The sequence below is a fragment of the Ranitomeya variabilis genome, chromosome 1 (genome assembly GCF_051348905.1).
Source record: "Ranitomeya variabilis isolate aRanVar5 chromosome 1, aRanVar5.hap1, whole genome shotgun sequence".
In the NCBI taxonomy this organism is placed as follows: domain Eukaryota; kingdom Metazoa; phylum Chordata; class Amphibia; order Anura; family Dendrobatidae; genus Ranitomeya; species Ranitomeya variabilis.
In genome coordinates, this window is record NC_135232.1 from 65701294 (window position 1) to 65723603 (window position 22310).

Below are 22310 nucleotides of genomic sequence, written 5' to 3' on the forward strand. Positions count from 1 at the left end.
ATTTTGTGAGAAGCACCTGTGTATAAGACTGCAGAGTTCGGTTTCGGAGAAGACTCTAGTGAACCCTTTGTAAGTCTATGTTTTCATGCTGCAGTCTTGCCGCTGCGTGTCCCTTCTTTTATCCACTTCAGGGTTTCCGTAACAAAAGTCGTTTTGACGTGGCAGGGCATTATGTTAATTTTTGCAGCACTATTTCTTGCCTATTCTGGGTGGAATCTCCATGTCTGTGTGCAGCAGTTCCCAGATTTTGCTCTGTCCTCCCTGCTCCTCCTCTCTCCTCCTCCCTGTTACTAGTTTCTAATCATCCCTGACAACACACAATACACAGCGACACGGACTCACACTCAGTGACACAAACACCCGGCCACAGACACAGGGGAGCAGATCCCCAGAGAGGACCCTGGGCATCATGGCAGCCATCTACCCCCAAAAAATCAGCCCCATGCTGATGACACCTGACCCCCATTATATCCCAGGGTAAGTCCAGCTCCAGGCACGGCCTCTTTACTCTTAGTCCTCCTTCTGCCAAATATTGATCTTTTCTGCCTGATGGAAACATTATTGGTAAATACCAGAGTGATACCTTTCACCTGTCCTGAGACACAGTAACAAACCAGGGGAGAGATGTGGGCTGATGTGTGCAGGGGGCAGAGCATTTCCTGGATTAGATTCTATGGTAACAAACCCTCAGCTGTGAAGCATTGCTTCTATATCATTACAGTAAATACAATGTCTTTATCCACTGACAGCAAGCAGAAAGCTGGAAAATGGTGACATTGGTAGTAAAAGGACATTAAGGTCTAAGAACCTTTTCTGCTGCGCTATGCGATGCCACGCTCACTTCTGCTAGTCCGGAGCTCGTTCACCTCATGACACATAATTATATCGGTAAGCCTACATAATACTGCAGAAGTGCAGAGGCCGGTGACCAATGTTCACTTAGCAGTCTGATACCTGAGGGCGATGCCACCATGTATCCAAAGCTATGCTCAGCGGAAAATGTATCACCATGTATCTGACACTCTCCACTGAGTATCCTGAAAGGTATCACAATGTATCTGATCCTCCGGATTCTCAGTGGAGAGTGTATCACAATGTATCTGATCCTCAGGATTCTCAGTGGAGAGTGTATGACAATGTATCTGATCCTCAGGATTCTCAGTGGAGAGTGTATCACAATGTATCTGATCCTCCGGATTCTCTGTGGAGAGTGTATCACAATGTATCTGATCCTCAGGATTCTCAGTGGAGAGTGTATGACAATGTATCTGATCCTCAGGATTCTCAGTGGAGAGTGTATCACAATGTATCTGATCCTCAGGATTCTCAGTGGAGAGTGTATCACAATGTATCTGATCCTCAGGATTCTCAGTGGAGAGTGTATCACAATGTATCTGATCCTCCGGATTCTCTGTGGAGAGTGTATCACAATGTATCTGATCCTCAGGATTCTCAGTGGAGAGTGTATGACAATGTATCTGATCCTCAGGATTCTCAGTGGAGAGTGTATCACAATGTATCTGATCCTCAGGATTCTCAGTGGAGAGTGTATCACAATGTATCTGATCCTCAGGATACTCTGCGGAAAATGTATCACAATGTATCTGACACTCTCCACTGAGCATCTTAAAGGGTATGACAATGTATCTGACCCATTGGGATACTCAGGTAAGAGTGTATCTCAATGTATCTGATCCTTTAAGATACTCAGTGGAGATTGTATCACCATGTGCCTGATCCTTTAGGATACTCAGTGGAGTGTATCACAATGTATCTAATCCTTTAGGAAACTCAGTAGAGTGAATCACCATGTATCTGATCCTTTAGGATGCTCAGTGGAGTGTATCACAATGTATCTGATCCTTTATGATACTCAGTGGAGAGTGTACCACAATGTATCTGATCCTTTAGGATACTCAAGGGAGAGTGTATCACCATGTATCTGATCTTTTAGGATACTCAGTGGAGTGTATCACCATGTATCTGATCCTTTAGGATACTCAGTGGAGTTTATCACAATGTATCTAATCCTTTAGGACACTCAGTGGAGTGTATCACCATGTATATGATCCTTTAGGATACTCACGGGAGAGTGTATCACCATGTATATGATCCTTTAGGATACTCACGGGAGAGTGTATCACCATGTATCTGAGCCTTTAGGATGCTCAGTGGAGTGTATCACAATGTATCTGAGCCTTTAGGACACTCAGTGGAGAGTGTATCACAATGTATCTGATCTTTAGGATACTCAGTGGAGAATGTATCACAATGTATCTGATCTTTAGGATACTCAGTGGAGAATGTATCACAATGTATCTGATCCTTTAGACTACTCAGTGGAGAGTGTATCACAATGTATCTGATCTTTAGGATACTCAGTGGAGAATGTATCACAATGTATCTGATCTTTAGGATACTCAGTGGAGAATGTATCACAATGTATCTGATCTTTAGGATACTCAGTGGAGAATGTATCACAATGTATCTGATCCTTTAGACTACTCAATGGAGAGTGTATCACAATGTACCTGATCCTTTGGCAGATGAGCTTCTCTCGTATCCCTGACCTATTCTGCTGTCTCTATCTCTATGTGATACTGTAGATTTAGTATTTTGTCTTCCTATGTATTACCCAGGACCACTTGGTTGCAATGTATCCAAGCTCATCGGATACCAGCCATGTTCTGCGCTCACACCCCACCCATCCTTAAGCACAGCAAAGACTTGGAAGTATTGTTGCCGATAATAACCAACCAACCAATCAGAGTGTTCCGATGAGATTAGAATGTCGCATATTGACAGACGGCCGGATGCTATTGGCTGTCCTTAGTAATGTTTTTATAGTTATGATAAACATGTAAAATAATTAAAGGGGAAATTAGTTAAAAAATCTGGGACACTCCTATCCAGAAATATGGTTAACCCTATGTGCTTCCAGCCCGTCTGCAGTAATGGAGGTGACACAACCGGTCCAGACGGTCTGACGTGCTCCCTGCAGAGCTTATAGAGAAGCAATGGCAAACACTGCTGCTGGGGAATTATTAAGTAGGGACTGGTCACCTTTTCTAGAGTTTCTATTTAAGTCTTAATACTTAAAGACTAGCTAATTGACTGCATAATGCCAGTTTATAAATGTGCTACTATGTGCCAACATGACCTCCTGGCAGTGGTGTACCGACCACAGAGACGGGGTATGCCATGAGAGCCATAGTGGAAGGAGCCGGGCCTTTTTTTAAATTTCTCCTGTTTGCTGTGATTCTTTTAAAGAAGCTTCCTGCAGTCGCCACTAGGGGGAGCTCACTGTATACAGAATTATACACCCCTCATTAAAGGGGTTGTCCAGGACCATTATATTTTTTTACTATGAGCCTACAACAAACAGGCAGGTAGTTGCTAACAGAGTTTACTATCTGCTTGTTCAACCCGGCGTCAGCTTAGAGCGGTCACTGACCACTCCTGCCGGCGATTTTGCTGCTCCTTGTCCACAGGGCAGCTCTGATCTCTTGACCTGCTCTACTGATTGACAGCCAGCTTCCCGCAGTTAGGCAGCATTGAGCTGACTGACAATCAGCATGGTGTTAGCAGCCATACCCCATCAACTGAACGGAGGGAAAAAGAAGCTGCTGCTCTGTCAACGTGATGAAGCCGTTGAATCACCGATAGGAGCGGTTGGTTCTTTGTTGACAGAGATCATAGCAAGTAGGAAGCAACTACCTGCGCGTTAGTACTTATGTCTATAGTAAAAAAAAATAATAATCGCGGGTTTCCCTTTAAACACTAGCTGTATACATCCATATGTAATGAGCTCCCCCTAGTGGTGGCTCCAGGGAGGCAGACTTTTATAATTTGTCAAGTCAGAGAAAAAAGATCTCTCCTTTATAAAACAAAATGAATCTGCACATAATTGTGAACCTAGAATTGGAATGATGGACATTCACTTGGAGTGGGATACAGTACAAGTGTATCTAAGTCTATCATGTATCTGCCGAGATCTCGTATCCAAGCCAGATATCATCCACTTTCTGAGAGTCACCAGATCCACATTTACAGTAATTGCTCTTTTCCTGCCCGGGTCACCGATGTCAGATAATGATATAGTGCCGCACACGGTAATTGATCTCCTTGTTACAGTATCAGCGCCGGATACACTGACGGATGCACAATGGCCTCCTGTGTGTACACATCTCCATGGCGGCAGTCGGGCTTGGATACCACAAGGCCTGGGACACCAGTGACAATACAGTAGCACCATTAACCCCCTCGTGGCCATACGTCAGAAAATAAATTATTCTACTACATGCAAAACAATGCAGTTTAACCCATTTATGACCAGGTTATTGCACTCTTAGCTGCTGGGTAACACAACTGAAAATCAATTGTCCAGAACTAGCGCACATTTTGCATTGACATCTATGCACCAGATATATAGAATATAATATACCATGCTGATAGATTTGGTATGAATTAAAATTCTCATTTTCCCTTGTAAATGTCTTTTATTTGGTATATTGACAAATGTCTCCTATTGTATGACACATCCAGCGTGACACCCGTACACAGGAGAGCTTACTATTTCATACCCCTGCGGAGGGTGATGTCTAGTAACATAAAGTGCACAGCAGTAAAAAAAACATTCTTGTAATATGGACAGATTATTTAGTGTCGTATTGAAAGGAAGGTATTGAATACAAATATATTGGTTTAAATCTACAAAAAATGCCTCGTTACTTTGTAAATACATTACATTACTTAGCTTTTACATTACATCTACAGGTATGTTCACACATTGCCTTTTAGTTCCATTTTTCCATGTGTTTCCATTACTACGAAAAAACAGTGTTCCACTGTATCGGTAATGTGAATGAGATTTCTGAAGTCTCATGCAATAGAAGGGTTGATGAAAGGTTACAAAACCATCTCTAAAGAGTTGGAACTCCTACAATCTCTAGTCAGACAGAAATGTAAGATCTTCCTAGGAGTGGTTGACCTGCAAAGATCACTTCAAAAACAAGTCAGTCCATGAGATCACAAAGGAACCTAAGATAACATCTAAGCAACTAAAGGCCTCTCTCACATTAGCTATTGTTAATGTTAATGAATCTACCACCAGGAGGAAACTGAGCAACACAAGTGTGCAGGGCACGACTGTAAGAAGGAATCCACTGTTCTGCAAAAAGAAACCTGCGGCATTGCTTCCTATCTGCAGTTTCCTAAAGATTACATGGACAAGACAAGTAGATGCACCAGGGCTTGCTTTTTGCAGTAGAGCTAACGTTTTTATCATCACCATTTTGAGGCCATATGACTTTTTGATCTCTTTACACTTTTTTTATCTTTGTTTTGGAAGCTGAAATGACCATAAAATAACAATTCTGCCATTTCATTTTTTTATTGAGTCATCTTACAATATATTGGATAAATATTATATTTAATTAGTCTGGACAGTTCCGCATGTCATGATACTAAATATTATACATATATATATTTTTTTTTAAGGTATCAATATATTCTGTGAAAAGGGTGTGATATGAACTTTTATACATATACTACATACAGTATATATATATATATATATATATATATATATATATATATATATAAATATAAATATTTTTACAGATGTTTCCTTTTTTTGCATTTTTTATTGTTTTCCTTAAGGGACTGAGCCTGCACTCACTCGATCTCCTATGAAGCCTGGCCACTGAATGGGCATAACTGGTATTCAAATATGGCAGACACGGGGGCCTTCAGTAGTAGGACTCCCTCTCTCCCAGCTGCTATAATCATGATGAGGATGATGGGGGTGTCGATGGACATCTAAAGGGACACCTTTCCCCTTATTTAAACTTTTTAATCATTGCTGTCACTATTTCCAGCAGCATCTAAGAGGTTAAACTGCGGCAAATGGAGCTGGTGTATTGAGCAGGCTCATCTCCTGAGCCCGCTCCATCCATGCCGTGTCTACATGTATAGCGGATGTTGTAAGTGGAAGCCTGGGCAGAGTGGTGCCCCCAGGTTCTGTGGTCCCTGGCACTTGCTCAAGTTCATCGGGTGCTGGCGTCAGCCCTACATAATGATGAAGCACCTTGCTTTTTTCGGGCACGTTCATAGTGCAGGAGAAGGTAAAGAAGATGACAAACAAAAGATAAACCCTATCCCGGCCTATAATGTAATACCTCTCTATGTGTCTATTGTAGGTATGGTGGCTTCTGTCCCCAGTACAAATATAACCTGGGTAAGACCTATGGCAAGCTGACCGGCCAACTGCTGACCAGTCCTGACGTCCGCCATTCAGGGCAGCTGGTGCTCCAGTCCTGTCCCTTCCCTCCTCCACGTAATGATAGCAGATTGGACATATCAAAGAGAAGGAAACCACGTCTGGGAGACCAGAAACTCACCTGGAGTATGATCCCAGGCTACACCGGTAATGTGGCCCTCAGGGGCCAATATGCTTCACCTTTTTACAGTTTTGTCTTTATGAATTAATACATGTCTTTATTCACATGTTCCTTTGGCCACCATCAGACACTCCTACGTAATGTTTTATACTAGGCTTCTAACAGGATTGTCCGTGGAGAACTGATATTGTGCAGGGAATGGAAAGAAAGAATAGTTCAGAAAAATCATCCTGGTGAAGAGAACCATACCGTGCCCACATATAGCAAATATTTGCTCTCCTCAATTTTCTTATCTTCTCAGGCTTCATCCCCAGATCTCAGAAATTCTTTGCAAAGACGTACGCTGAGACCACTCGGGATGCCCTGATTGACTTTCACAAGGAGCAAGACCAACAGCAGACTCATCTCAAGGAGCAGATACTGGTCAGCAAACTTCAGAGTGGTCAGCAGCCGCCTCGAACAGAGCATGAGAAGCAGGTGAGATGAGAACATGGATGGCTTCCAGTAAATGTCTTGTCTGGGAAAGCATATTTATGAAGTATCTGAAAGATGGGTTGCACAACTTTCAGCCCGAGGTTCTGGACCATGATGTTTGTCCAGTCTGACCTTCAGGGCACGGACACCTTCATGGTGGATACCAAAGACACTGCTGTCAATAAGCAGAAACATCAGTAGATGATAGCTTCATTCTTCCTTCTCTATATGTCTGATTGTCAAGTCCTGCGCAAGACTTAATGGGGTTGTCCAACAAACCTTTTCATTTTCTTACTTATTACTCTTTAAAAACAATATGTCTATCTTCTCCTGATTGATGGGAATCCTAGAAAGAGGCACAAATTATCGATTTACAATTTTAAGTTTTATTGGAGTCCTTCTTATGGATAAAAAGTTGGGGCACTTGGCAACCATACTGCATTTTTTGAATTTTGCATATTTGGAATTATAGAGTTTAGATTTTTGCATTCACAATTCTGCAGTTTCTTTTTGGAAAGTGTCAGCACGCTGGCCATCAAAAACTTGAGACTGTAGACTGAAGATGATGACTACTGGGCATGTTGCAGACATGCACTTCCCAAAATACAGGCTCTGGGCAGACACTGAACAAGCAAGAAATGCAATAAACTGAACTCTCTAATAGGATGCAGTACATCTCAACATCACCATGATTATACTACAATGTGTGCGCAATTATTAGGCAATTTGTATTTTTGATGATTCATTTTATTATTGCACAACTCCAGTTCCGTCGGTAAATCCAAAAGGTTAATAATCCTGAATATTTAGGAAAGTAAAAGTGAGGTTTTGTCTTAGGATAATATCTGTGTGCAGAATTTAAATTTGTCATCTCAATTGTTTCTTTCCATCTTAAAATGAGAATCATAAACAAACACAAAATGTACAAAAATACATTTCTGTGATCAATATAGTAATATTGCCGCTTTTCTTCTCAATAACAGCCATTAGCTCCATCCATGGAGTCTGTCAGTTTCTGAATCTGTTGATAAACTTTTTGGGCAGCATCAACCGCAGCCTCCAGACACTGATCAGAGAGGGGACTGTTTTCCCTCACAGTAAATATCCCATATAAGAAGGGCCACAAGTTCTGAGTAGGGTTTAGATCGGGTGAGGAAGGGGCCGGGTCATTATTCTCTCATCTTTAAGCCCTTTACTGGCTGCCGAGCAGTGGAGAATTCTATGCTGCAATGGAGCATTGTCCTGCAGAAAAACATGGTTTTCTTGAAAGATGCAGACTTTTTCCTGTACCACTGCTTGAAGAAAGTGTCTTCTAAATCTGGCAGTAGGTTTGGGAGTTGGTTTTGAGTCAATCTTCATCCCCAAAAGGTCCAACTAGCTCATCTTTAATGATCCACGCTCATAGCAGTACCCCAACTCCACCTTGCTGGCATCTGAGTAGAAGTGGAGGTTTGTGCCGGTTACTGATGCAGCCATGGCTCATCCATCTGTCCATTAAGAGTTGCTCTCATCTCATCAGTCCATAAAACCTTTGAACAATCCATCTTCGGATATTTCTTGGCCCAGTCTTCAGGTTTCATCCTCTGTGTTTTGTTCACTGGTAGTCGGGTTTCGCCCTCCTTACCTCAGCCATGTCTCTGAGCACTGAACACCTTGTACTTCTGGGCCTCCAGGGAGGTTGTAGTTTCTACAGCGCAGACAAGCGCAGACACTGACTTATGACACCCCCACCCTCATCATGGGTGATTTCAATATCCCAATTGCTTCTCCCCTCTCCCCATCTGCTTCTCACCTTTTATCTCTAACCTCCTCTTTCGGCCTCTCGCAGCATACTAACTCTCCAACACATGATGATGGAAACTCCCTTGATTTGGTCTTTTCCCGGCTTTGCTCACTGGATGATTTCACAAACTCCCCTCTCCCGCTCTCTGACCACAACCTTCTTTCATTCTCTATCAAGAACTGCCATCCCGCTCAGGTCATCCCCACTTTCCACACTTATAGAAACATACAGGCCATTAACACCCAGAAACTTATGAAGAACTTGCAGTCTTCATTGGCCCCAATCTCCTCCATCTCTTGTCCTGATTCTGCTCTGAAGCATTACAATGAAACCCTGCAAAGTGCCCTGGAAGAAGCTGCACCTCCTATACATAGAACAACTCGGCACAGACGGCGACAACCGTGGCACACGCTGCAAACACGTTTCCTGCAGCGGTGCTCCAGGTGCGCCGAACGTCTGTGGAGAAAATCTAATCTGCCCGAAGATTTCATCCATTATAAGTTCATGTTAAAAACATACAACTCTGCCCTTCACCTCTCCAAACAAACCTATTTCAACACCCTCATCACCTCGCTGTCCAATAACCCTAAACGTCTCTTTGACACTTTCCGGTCCCTACACAACCCAAGAGAGCAGGCCCCAACCACAGATCTCCACGCTGACGATCTGGCCAATTACTTCAAAGAAAAAATTGACCACATTCGACAGGAAATCATTTCCCAATCTCTTCATACCAAGCACTGTCCTCCCTCCCCCACTGCATCTAGTTCACTCTCTGACTTTGAACCAGTTACAGAAGAAGAAGTAAGCAGGCTCCTTGTGGAGCGCCCCCACACCGCCGCAGGGCCGAGGGGTACCCGGAGCCGGGCCTCTAGGTCTCAGTCCTGGGGTTGTCACGGTGGCTAGACCCGGTCCGTGGCCCTGTCTGTCAGTGGGGGACGTCCGGTGCAATAAGTGGTGTAGTAACGGTGTAGCGGTGCGGTTGTGGGGTGCAGGTCGCGGTAAATAACGAGGACACCAGGTTGCAGTCTCTTTACCTCTTTACTGAAGCTCTCTGGGTCCTCAGTCCAGAATACGGCTCACCAGGCTGCGCAAGTCCGGCCGGTCCAATGGCACTTCCAGAGCTCTCCTTGCAGGTGGAAATCGGTGCCTTCCTTCTAGCGCTATGTGTTGCAGTCCTTCCCTGCTGTGCTTACGGAAAGTACCCCACAACTGTTGTGTCTGTTTCTCGTGTTCCCTCACAACAACTTAATTCGCAATGATCTTCCTCGTCCCTCCAGATACTATGGTAGGAACGCACCCGTATGACGGGGAGGCTCGGAGATCTTCCGGGACTCTATCTGCGCCCCTCTCCTGTTGGTACCCCCCCTTTGCCTTCCTGGGTGATGCGTGAGACAGTCCGCCTAAAGCTAACTGCCCTGCCGTAGGTCTGAGGTATGGCTTGAAACTCTTTACCTCCTCGGCGTTCCGGCCACCGGTAGTGCGCCTCAGTAAGGTGCTGCCTCTTTCAGCACAACCCTCACTGGTATCTCCTTTCGCTTGATTTCGTTTCTCACTCAGCACAATCTATCTCGCTTCTTAGTCCTTCCTCGGGCACCGCCGCTATGCTGAGCAGGCACGGTCCCTTTACGTTCTTTCCATGCCAAGCCTCTGCCAGGATCCCACCCCTGGCAGAGACCCTACAGTCTCTCCCTTCACAACACCCCCTGCCACAGGGTGTTGCTCCGTTCAATCCCGTCAGCGTTCTCCCTAACTTCCTGCCTGACCCCCAGTTTACCCACTATGGTGGGGAGTGGCCTAATGAATAGCACCCTTAGCTCCCCCCGGAGGCCCAGCTGTGAAATGTATTGGTGACTGTGATACCTGCTCAGAGAACTCCTTCAGTGCCATCGAACGCACCATGGCCCCCCTTAGTGGCTGAGCCATGATACTGCAACGACCAGGACTCTGGGGCGCTGCACTCCCCCCTGGTTAAACACAGTACTCCGGGACTGGGAAGAAAAACAACAATACAGGTTAGCAAAAGACATACAATTTTGTTGAGTGCAAATAACAGTAAGTATACTTAAGTAGGCTTCCCTTTATGGGAGGTGAGGACACTTTTAACGTTACAAACATAATCAACATTATAAATTACAGAGCATAAATAACTTCTGTTACCCAACCGGGTATTCTACTTAGTGCAATTTTTGGAACAATAACTTAACATTGCCTTTAAGAAACTCACACTCTTAGTCTATCAAAGGCCTTCCTATAATCACATTATAAGGTATTTCAACTTTACATTCTCCTTCTTGTGAACCTGCAGGACCGCCTGTCCCTACGGCACCAGACCTACTGCCTCTCCTTTCTTTTACAGGACCGCCCTGTTCAGCCAGGGCCTACTGCCTTTCGCTACTATACACAGTATAGACATAACATTCCTTTCATTTAAAGAACTCTGAGCCCGCTCTACTCGGCTCCTTTAAGGACTCACTCTCTAACCCCTACGGGTTCACTCTCTGTCCTTAGTAACAAAGTAACTTTTCAATGGGGACGCGGGGTTTACCTTCTATCCTCACCTTCATTATTACTTCTTTTACTTTCAACTATGCAGGCTTCTACATCTACCCCTACGGGCTCTCTGCATCTTTCCTTTCTACAAAACATTATTCAGATTTCACATTTCAACAACTTCAACACATATAACTCGGCATGTAAAACAGTTACATTTTCTTTTTCAAGGCATCATTATCACATTACTGTTCGGTAACAGTATCTCTTTCAAATTTACTTCGTCACATCCCCTTTAAGAGGGGACCAAGTCTTTCTGAGGTAGCTCGTCTTCTCAGCCTACCAGTCTTATGCAAAGTTCCAGCCCGGGATCTTCACAAAGTGTCTTTAACTAGGACTAGTAGGAAAGGTTTCTTCGCAAAGTGTCTTTAACTAAAACCAGTAGAGAAGGAATCTTCGCAAAGTGTCTTTTGGCTCAAACCAATAGGGCAAATATCTTCGCAAAGTGTCTTTGGCTAAAACCAGTAGGGAGCACCCTTAAGAAGGTGCAAACTATTTACAAAAGAAAGTTCGAATCATGCACAGTCCATGATTTCTGCAGTTTGTGTAACTTTAAAACTTGTATAAACTTCAGGAAAACAACAGTGACCCCGGGTCAACAAAGGGGTCACCTTTAACCCTAGACGGGTTTAGCAGCAAACAGGAACAGTTAAAGGAATGAACAGTTAACTATTTACATTTTCATGGTATCGAGGTTTATTCTTCTTCTGGTGGCTTGGGTTCCTGGAACCCAACCGCCGTGGTGCCAGTGTCCGCGGTCCGGACATGCAGATGGACTCGACTGGCCAACTCTGGGGCTGCTACTAGGCGTACTGTTGCAATGGTGACAAGATCGGGTACTCCCGGGACCAGGTCTGGGGTAGCAAGTGCTGCGGCTCCAGACATACACCGCCGAACATTCCGTGCATACCACCCGAGGGGGTTCAAGTGGCGGCTGTAGGTCACTGGATCCCCCTTTTGTAACGGTTCTCCGCTTCGGCCACAACAGGGAGCCCTCACATTACAATGTGCAACAAAAACATCAGTATCCAGTCCCGGCTCGTGTATGAGGCCCCACCCCCTTTTTACATGGTAGGCCAACACAGTGCCCCGCCTTACCGCGTCTCTGTCATCCCATGCCGGGGGGGGTTGTTGTACTTTCGATGGGCCCATCGACTCAGCTCCTTTCCGTCCTTTCCACTGCAGAATCAAGCACTGTCTATATTGTTCCCATGTAAGCACCGCAAGAGTGGACCCGTTCTCCCGGGATCCATCCGCTCTAAACCAGGGGGTGTCCCAGCGAAGAACTACTCCATCTAAGCTCACATCCACGGGTTCCCCCACTCCAGTCGACAGCGGTGGCACCATCCTCCCTAGGTCATCGGGGGATAGCACCATTAGCCCTGCCGAGATAAGTCGCTCCCTACTGAGATGGAGGTGGGTCATGGAAGCGGGCTCGTGGAGGGGAGCAGGGACGTCGGCCATACCTGCGCCTAATGTGGTTCCATCGGTGTCGCTCCGGTCCGTTAACGAGGACACTGGAGTCGGCTGCAGCCCGGACCGGGGCTCCTCCAATGGGATGCTCGGATTCGGCTCCGCTTGCTGTGGTTCCTCCTCCTCTAACTCCGAGGTCGGGATTGGTGGACGTAGCTCTGCTGTCGGGTCCGCGGGCTTCCGGTCCATCTCCGGTGAAGAAAGGCAGGCCGGAACCGCTTCTTCCTCGCTCAGGCACTCGCCGTTCATCATCGCTGCCTGATAGTCGGTGGCAGTGCATGCACCTAACTCCGCCATTTCTCCGAGGTCGAGCTTCTCCGTCGCCAGCTTCTCGCCGTTGCATATCAAGGGGTGTTTCTCTTCTGCTCTGAGGCAGGTCATCTCTTTGCAGCCAGAAGTGCAGGGGGCGGTAGCCATTTCTCGCGCCACACTGGGAGTCTCCGCCCATAACACACCCTCCTTCTCCTGGGGTGTAGCAATGGCGGCGCCTTTTGGCGGGAACTTTTGGCGGCTAATGGCGCAGCACAATCTTGCAATAAAGTACAGTAAATCACAGTCTCTAGGCACACATGACCTGATTCTTCAGGCTTAAGTAGATCCTGTTCGTGACGCCAAGTTTGGAGCGCCCCCACACCGCCGCAGGGCCGAGGGGTACCCGGAGCCGGGCCTCTAGGTCTCAGTCCTGGGGTTGTCACGGTGGCTAGACCCGGTCCGTGGCCCTGTCTGTCAGTGGGGGACGTCCGGTGCAATAAGTGGTGTAGTAACGGTGTAGCGGTGCGGTTGTGGGGTGCAGGTCACGGTAAATAACGAGGACACCAGGTTGCAGTCTCTTTACCTCTTTACTGAAGCTCTCTGGGTCCTCAGTCCAGAATACGGCTCACCAGGCTGCGCAAGTCCGGCCGGTCCAATGGCACTTCCAGAGCTCTCCTTGCAGGTGGAAATCGGTGCCTTCCTTCTAGCGCTATGTGTTGCAGTCCTTCCCTGCTGTGCTTACGGAAAGTACCCCACAACTGTTGTGTCTGTTTCTCGTGTTCCCTCACAACAACTTAATTCGCAATGATCTTCCTCGTCCCTCCAGATACTATGGTAGGAACGCACCCGTATGACGGGGAGGCTCGGAGATCTTCCGGGACTATATCTGCGCCCCTCTCCTGTTGGTACCCCCCCTTTGCCTTCCTGGGTGATGCGTGAGACAGTCCGCCTAAAGCTAACTGCCCTGCCGTAGGTCTGAGGTATGGCTTGAAACTCTTTACCTCCTCGGCGTTCCGGCCACCGGTAGTGCGCCTCAGTAAGGTGCTGCCTCTTTCAGCACAACCCTCACTGGTATCTCCTTTCGCTTGATTTCGTTTCTCACTCAGCACAATCTATCTCGCTTCTTAGTCCTTCCTCGGGCACCGCCGCTATGCTGAGCAGGCACGGTCCCTTTACGTTCTTTCCATGCCAAGCCTCTGCCAGGATCCCACCCCTGGCAGAGACCCTACAGTCTCTCCCTTCACAACACCCCCTGCCACAGGGTGTTGCTCCGTTCAATCCCGTCAGCGTTCTCCCTAACTTCCTGCCTGACCCCCAGTTTACCCACTATGGTGGGGAGTGGCCTAATGAATAGCACCCTTAGCTCCCCCCGGAGGCCCAGCTGTGAAATGTATTGGTGACTGTGATACCTGCTCAGAGAACTCCTTCAGTGCCATCGAACGCACCATGGCCCCCCTTAGTGGCTGAGCCATGATACTGCAACGACCAGGACTCTGGGGCGCTGCACTTGCATCTTCTCGCCCGACCACTTGCACCAGCGACCCCATTCCGTCGCATCTCCTCCAGTCCCTTTCCCCGGCTGTCACCTCTCACCTAACAAAAATATTCAACCTTTCCCTCACTTCCGGTATTTTTCCCTCCTCATTTAAGCATGCCATCATACATCCACTACTTAAAAAGCCCTCCCTCGATCAAAATTGTGCCGCTAATTATAGACCTGTCTCTAATCTTCCCTTCATCTCTAAACTCCTGGAACGCCTGGTCCACTCCCGTCTTACCCGCTATCTCTCAGATAATTCTCTTCTCGACCCTCTTCAATCTGGTTTCCGCTCTTTACACTCTACTGAAACTGCCCTCACTAAAGTCTCTAATGACCTACTAACAGCTAAATCTAATGGTCACTATTCCATGCTAATTCTCTTGGATCTCTCCGCAGCATTCGACACTGTGGATCATCAGCTCCTCCTCACTATGCTCCGCTCCATCGGCCTCAAGGACACCGTTCTCTCTTGGTTCTCCTCCTATCTCTCTGGCCGATCCTTCACTGTTTGTTTTGCTGGTTCCTCCTCCTCTCACCTTCCCCTTACTGTTGGGGTTCCTCAAGGATCAGTCCTAGGCCCCCTCCTCTTCTCTTTGTATACTGCCCCTATTGGACAAACAATCAGTAGATTTGGTTTCCAGTACCATCTCTATGCTGACGACACCCAATTATATACCTCTTCTCCTGTTATCACGCCGACCTTTTTAGAAAACACCAGTGATTGTCTTACCGCTGTCTCTAACATCATGTCCTCCCTCTATCTGAAACTGAACCTGTCAAAAACTGAACTCCTCGTGTTCTCTCCCTCTACAAACCTACCTTTGCCCGACATTGCCATCTCTGTGTGCGGTTCCACCATTACTCCAAAGCAACATGCCCGCTGCCTTGGAGTCATCCTTGATTCCGAGCTTTCATTCACCCCCCACATCCGATCACTGGCTCGCTCTTCTTATCTGCATCTCAAAAACATTTCCAGAATTCGCCCTTTTCTTACTTTCGACTCTGCAAAAACTCTTACTGTCTCACTTATTCATTCTCGTCTGGACTATTGTAACTCTCTACTAATTGGCCTACCTTTTACCAGACTCTCCCCGCTCCAATCTGTCCTGAATGCTGCTGCCAGGATCATATTCCTCGCCAACCGTTACACCGATGCCTCTACCTTGTGCCAGTCATTACACTGGCTACCCATCCAATCCAGAATCCAGTACAAAACTACTACCCTCATCCACAAAGCACTCCATGGCTCAGCATCACCCTACATCTCCTCTCTGGTCTCAGTCTACCAACCTACCCGTGCCCTCCGCTCTGCTAATGACCTCAGGTTAGCATCCTCAATAATCAGAACCTCCCACTCCCGTCTCCAAGACTTTACACGTGCGGCGCCGATTCTTTGGAATGCACTACCTAGGTTAATACAATTAATCCCCAATCCCCACAGTTTTAAGCGTGCACTAAAAACTCATTTGTTCAGATTGGCCTACCGCCTCAACGCATTAACCTAATTATCCCTGTGTGGCCTATTAATAAAAAACAACAACATAATCAAGTTCCTCCATCATGTTCTCATACACTTTATGCAGTTAATAGCCTCTGTGTCTGTACTGTTACATACTTAGGCAGTTAACTGGTTCATGCAGCTTTACATGAAAACCCGAGCCTTACACTATGGCTGGTCCAAATAACTAAAGCAATTGTTACCATCCACCTCTTGTGTCTCCCCTTTTCCTCATAGATTGTAAGCTTGCGAGCAGCAGGGCCCTCATTCCTCCTGGTATCTGTTTTGAACTGTGATTTCTGTTATGCTGTAATGTCTGTTGTCTGTATAAGTCCCCTCTATAAGTTGTAAAGCGCTGCGGAATATGTTGGCGCTATATAAATAAAATTATTATTATTATTATTATTTCTGAAATATGACAGCAATGGAGGATAATGGCTTCTTGTTCGGTCACATTTGATTCTTCTCAGATGTTTGACAGTTATTGTGCGTCATTATTTTCTCAATACGTTTTTTGTGACCCTGTTGACTGTTTGTGTCGGCAGCGGATTACTCTCCATACTGTCCAGCCATTTAACAGTGAATATTAGTGATGAGCGAGTATACTCGTTGCTCGGGTTTTCCAGAGCACGCTCGGGGGTCCTCCGAGTATTTTTTAGTGCTCGGAGATTTAGTTTTTGTTGACGCAGCTGCATGATTTACATCTGTTAGCCAGCATAAGCACATGTGGGGGTTGCCTGGTTGCTAGGGAATCCCCACATGTAATCAGGCTGGCTATCAGATGTAAATCATGCAGCTGCGTCAACAAAAACTAAATCTCCGAGCACTCACAAGTGCTCAGAGACCACCCGAGCATGCTCGGACAAACCCGAGCAATGAGTATATTCGCTCATCACTAGTGAATATCTGTTTATTCAGGTACAAAGATAACACAGCTTATAAGGGTACCGTTACACTAAATGATTTACCAACGATCACGACCAGCGATACGACCTGGCCGTGATCGTTGGAAAGTCGTTGTGTGGTCGCTGGAGAGCTGTCACACAGACAGCTCTCCAGCGACCAACGATGCCGATGTCCCCGGGTAACCAGGGTAAACATCGGGTTACTAAGCGCAGAGCCGCGCTTAGTAACCCGATGTTTACCCTGGTTACCATCGTAAATGCATACCTCCCAACTTTTGAAGATGGGAAAGAGGGACAAAGTTTGCGGCGCGCTTCGCGCGCCGCGGCAAATTTTAGGCCACGCCTCTGACCACACCCATTCATAATTAGTCACACCCATATCCACATCCCAACCACACCCATTTAGCACTGCCGATCACACTGTTTCATATACAATAATTATAAACAAAAAAATATGGCCACACAGTGCCCCATACTGTATAATGGCCACACATGATGCTCCATACTGTACGATGACCACACATGACGCTCCATAATATATAATGACCACACATGACGCTCCATACTGTATAATGAACACACATGATGCTCCATACTGTATGACCGCACATGATGCTCCATAGTGTATAATGACCGCACATGATGCTCCATACTGTATGACCGCACATGATGCTCCATACTGTATAATGAACACACATGATGCTCCATACTGTATAATGACCGCACATGATGCTCCATACTGTATAATGACCCCACATGATGCTCCATACTGTATAATGGCCGCACATGATGCTCCATACTGTATAATGACCGCACATGATGCTCCATACTGTATGACCGCAAATGATGCTCCATACTGTATAATGACCGCACATGATGCTCCAGACTGTATAATGACCGCACATGATGCTCCATACTGTATAATGACCCCACATGATGCTCCATACTGTATAATGACCGCACATGATGCTCCATACTGTATAATGACCGCACATGATGCTCCATACTGTATGACCGCAAATGATGCTCCATACTGTATAATGACCGCACATGATGCTCCAGACTGTATAATGACCGCACATGATGCTCCAGACTGTATAATGACCGCACATGATGCTCCAGACTGTATAATGACCGCACATGATGCTCCAGACTGTATAATGACCGCACATGATGCTCCAGACTGTATAATGACCGCACATGATGCTCCAGACTGTATAATGACCGCACATGATGCTCCATACTGTATAATGGCCGCACATGATGCTCCATACTGTATAATGGCCACACATGATGCTCCATACTGTATAATGGCCGCACATGATGCTCCATACTGTATAATGGCCACACATGATGCTCCATACTGTATAATGACCGCACATGATGCTCCATACTGTATAATGACCGCACATGATGCTCCATACTGTATAATGACCGCACATGATGCTCCATATTGTATAATGACCGCACATGATGCTCCATACTGTATAATGACCGCACATGATGCTCCATACTGTATAATGGCCACACATGATGCTCCATACTGTATAATGACCGCACATGATGCTCCATACTGTATAATGACCGCACATGATGCTCCATATTGTATAATGACCACACATGATGCTCCATACTGTATAATGACATACAGGCACGCAGCTCACACACAGGCACGCAGCTCACACGCACGCAGCTCACAAACACATGCAGCTTTGACACAAATGCATCACACACGCAGCCATCACACACACACGCAGCCATCACACACACACACACGCAGCCATCACACACACACACGCAGCCATCACACACACACACGCAGCCATCACACACACACACACACGCAGCCATCACACACACATGCAGCCATCACACACACACGCAGACATCACACACACACGCAGCCATCACACACACACACACACGCAGCCATCACACACACACACACACACACGCAGCCATCACACACGCAGCCATCACACACACACAGCCATCACACACACACAGCCATCACACACACACAGCCATCACACACACACAGCCATCACACACACGCAGCCATCACACACACACACAGCCATCACACACACACACACAGCCATCACACACACACACACAGCCATCACACACACGCAGCCATCACACACACGCAGCCATCACACACACGCAGCCATCACACACACACACAGCCATCACACACACACGCAGCCATCACACACACACGCAGCCATCACACACACACACGCAGCCATCACACACACACACGCGCAGCCATCACACATGCAGCCATCACACACACACAGCCATCACACACACGCAGCCATCACACACACACACGCAGCCATCACACACACACACGCAGCCATCACACACACACACGCAGCCATCACACACACACAGCCATCACACACACACACCCAGCCATCACACACACACACGCAGCCATCACACACACACACACGCAGCCATCACACACACACGCAGCCATCACACACACACGCAGCCATCACACACACACGCAGCCATCACACACACACACGCAGCCATCACACACACACACACGCAGCCATCACACACACACACACGCAGCCATCACACACACACACGCAGCCATCACACACACACACACAGCCATCACACACACACACGCAGCCATCACACACACACACGCAGCCATCACACACACACACACGCAGCCATCACACACACACACGCAGCCATCACACACACACACGCAGCCATCACACACATCACACACACACAATCTCCTCTGTGATGCAGGGGCGGCTGATGTCCATGTGCAGCTCTCTGCTGAAGTCTTCAGTCTCCTGCTCACAGCTCTGCACTGTCCCGGCACCTCCCCCGTCTCTCCTTCTCTGCCGGGATAGCAGCTAAGAGCAGAAGCCGGAGCTCCGTGCACACACAGCCAGAGGTAGTGAATCGCTGACCTTTCTTCTTGATTGCTGCAGGCTCTCTCCTTCAGCGTGGCAGCGCCGCACAGGGGGCGGGAGGGGGGGGGGGTGTTGCGCGGGCGGTCAGGAGGCAGCTTTTATAAAAAAAAAACAAAAACAGGCTCTCTCTACGTCCCGGAAGTGGGCGGGGCTTCACCGGCGGCCGCAAATTCGGGATTTTAAATGCCCGAAGCGGGACAGCGGGACCCCGGTGCCAAAGCGGGACTGTCCCGCTGAAATCGGGACGGTTGGGAGGTATGGTAAATGTAAAAAAAAAAAAACAGTACATACTCACATTCCGGTGTCACGTCCCCCGGCGTCAGCTTCCCGCACTGACTGTGCTCACAGTCAGTGCGGGAAGCAGACACCAGGGGACGTGACACCGGAATGTGAGTATGTACTGTTTGGTTTTTTTTACATTTACGATGGTAACCAGGGTAAACATCGGGTTACTAAGCGCGGCCCTGCGCTTAGTAACCCGATGTTTACCCTGGTTACAAGCGAACACATTGCTGGATCGGTGTCACACACAACGATCCAGCGATGACAGCGGGAGATCCAGCGACGAAAGAAAGTTCCAAACGATCTGCTACGACGTACGATTCTCAGCAGGGTCCCTGATCGCAGTAGCGTGTCATACACAGCGATATCGTATGGATATCACTGGAACGTCACGGATCGTGCCGTCGTAGCGATCAAAGTGCCACTGTGAGACAGTACCCTAACTGGTATTTCTTATAGCTTGGGATCTTACCATCTTGTTCCTCAGCTTACAAAGTGAAAGTGAAAGTATACTACAGCTACACACACAGTGAACAGGAATGTCCTGAGGTTTTTTTCTGCAGTGTTTTACTGGTAATATAACACTATTGCTGGACACAGAAAACTTAAATCGCATAACAATTTTTGACTTTTCAGAGTCAGTTAAATATCTGTTTTTGGCCCATTTCGCTTGAGGAAAATAAGCTGCCTGATAATTCTGCACACAGTGTGAACAGTCACCTTGTGGCTCTCAGCCTTTGTGAATTCACCTCACTGCTTTTCGACTAATGTCCCCTTGCACTATATGCACAGTCTGTAATCAGTAGTGATATTTGTGTTTTTTTTCCTGTTTTGTCCCCATTTCCAGCTTCTCACAGCCAAGTACCGGACTCCACTCCCTGCACTGTCTAAAGAACCGGCCCCCTACATTTCTCCCAGTGCTTTCCAGATACAGGTCTCCCCTTACTACATGGAGGATGAGGATCCCAACAAGTATTTCATCTCAGGTGCTTTCTTTTTTTAAAACTTTTTAATTCATAAACGGAAAAAAAAAAAAAAAAGAATTTAATGAATAAAAAATTGAATTACAAATTAAAAAATAAAAATAAAATAAAAAAATGGCAAAGAAACAGATTCTTAGCACATACCATCTACAGATGTGTCTTGGTGGAGGCATGAGTAGTCACTCAGTAATAACTCTTTAGAGTGGGTCTGCTATTTCTCCACTAGGGGTCCCTCTTCTTTCCAATTAGAGGTGACACATGGTTTTCAGATATGGACTTCCCCTTTAACCCCTTCATGACCGGAGGTATTTTTGTTTGTGTTTTCGTTTTTTGTTCCCCTTCTTCCCAGAGCCATAACTTTTTTATTTTTCCATCAATATGGCCATGTGTTGGCTTGTTTTTTGCGGGATGGGTTGTAATTTTGAATGACTCCATTGGTAGTGTTGAGCATTCCGATACCGCAAGTATCGGGTATCGGCCGATACTAGCGGTATCGGAATTCCGATACCGGGATTCCGATACTTGGCGCGTATCGGATACCGGAATCGGAAGTTCCATGATTCAAAATTCAGAAATTCAGCCAATGAGAAAGATTCCAAGTGTGGGCACATCCTGTTTAGCATGGAGGGCATGAAAGTACTGGCAAGGCTGTGATTGGCTGCTGAAATGATGTCATGATGCAGTTTAAAAGTCGCTGGCGCCATTTTGCGATCACTCTGCTGTGAATTCAGTTAGTGACAGGACGCTGTTTGCTGACTGAGGGACAGTTTAGAGATAGCGATTTGCTTCTTTGTGCTTTCCAAAGGCTAATTTAGCAACCGCTGTGTTCACCTACTATTCACCTTGCTTTTGCCTTGTAGCGCTGTTTTCACAGCGATCTGCAAGGTCTCTCTGTGTGTGTGTGTGTGAGTGCAGCCCACTCTCTAGTCTGAGTGCAGCCACATAGGCCATCCATAGCTGGTTGTATTCAGTTCAGGGAGGGTGGTTCATTGCCTCATACTGTCCTTTTTTTTTTTTTTTTTTGAAGTAGTGCAGGCTGCTGCACATTTTTTCAAATAATTCCTATTAGTGTCTTTCCACCCGTCTCCATCTAATTTGTGGAAAAACACTACATAGGATAAAGTAGAGGAGGGTTTTTGGGCCTTGCAGCGCCGTTTACGGCTGTCTGCACGGTCTCCGTGTGACTGCAGCTCGCCCTGTAGTCTGTGAGCAGCC

At 46.7% G+C, this 22310-nt stretch overlaps 1 protein-coding gene across 1 annotated transcript in view; it reads left to right on the forward strand.

Annotated features, from left to right (window-relative positions):
- Positions 1-337: 337 nt before the first annotated feature.
- Positions 338-22310, forward strand: part of CIMIP2B (ciliary microtubule inner protein 2B) — a 47767-nt gene continuing 25794 nt past the window's right edge. The window contains exons 1-4 of the mRNA XM_077284516.1: positions 338-477; positions 6201-6427; positions 6703-6878; positions 20960-21098. Coding sequence (XP_077140631.1) covers positions 410-477; positions 6201-6427; positions 6703-6878; positions 20960-21098 — 610 coding nt within the window. The 5' untranslated portion in view covers positions 338-409. The remainder of the gene's footprint in view (positions 478-6200; positions 6428-6702; positions 6879-20959; positions 21099-22310) is intronic.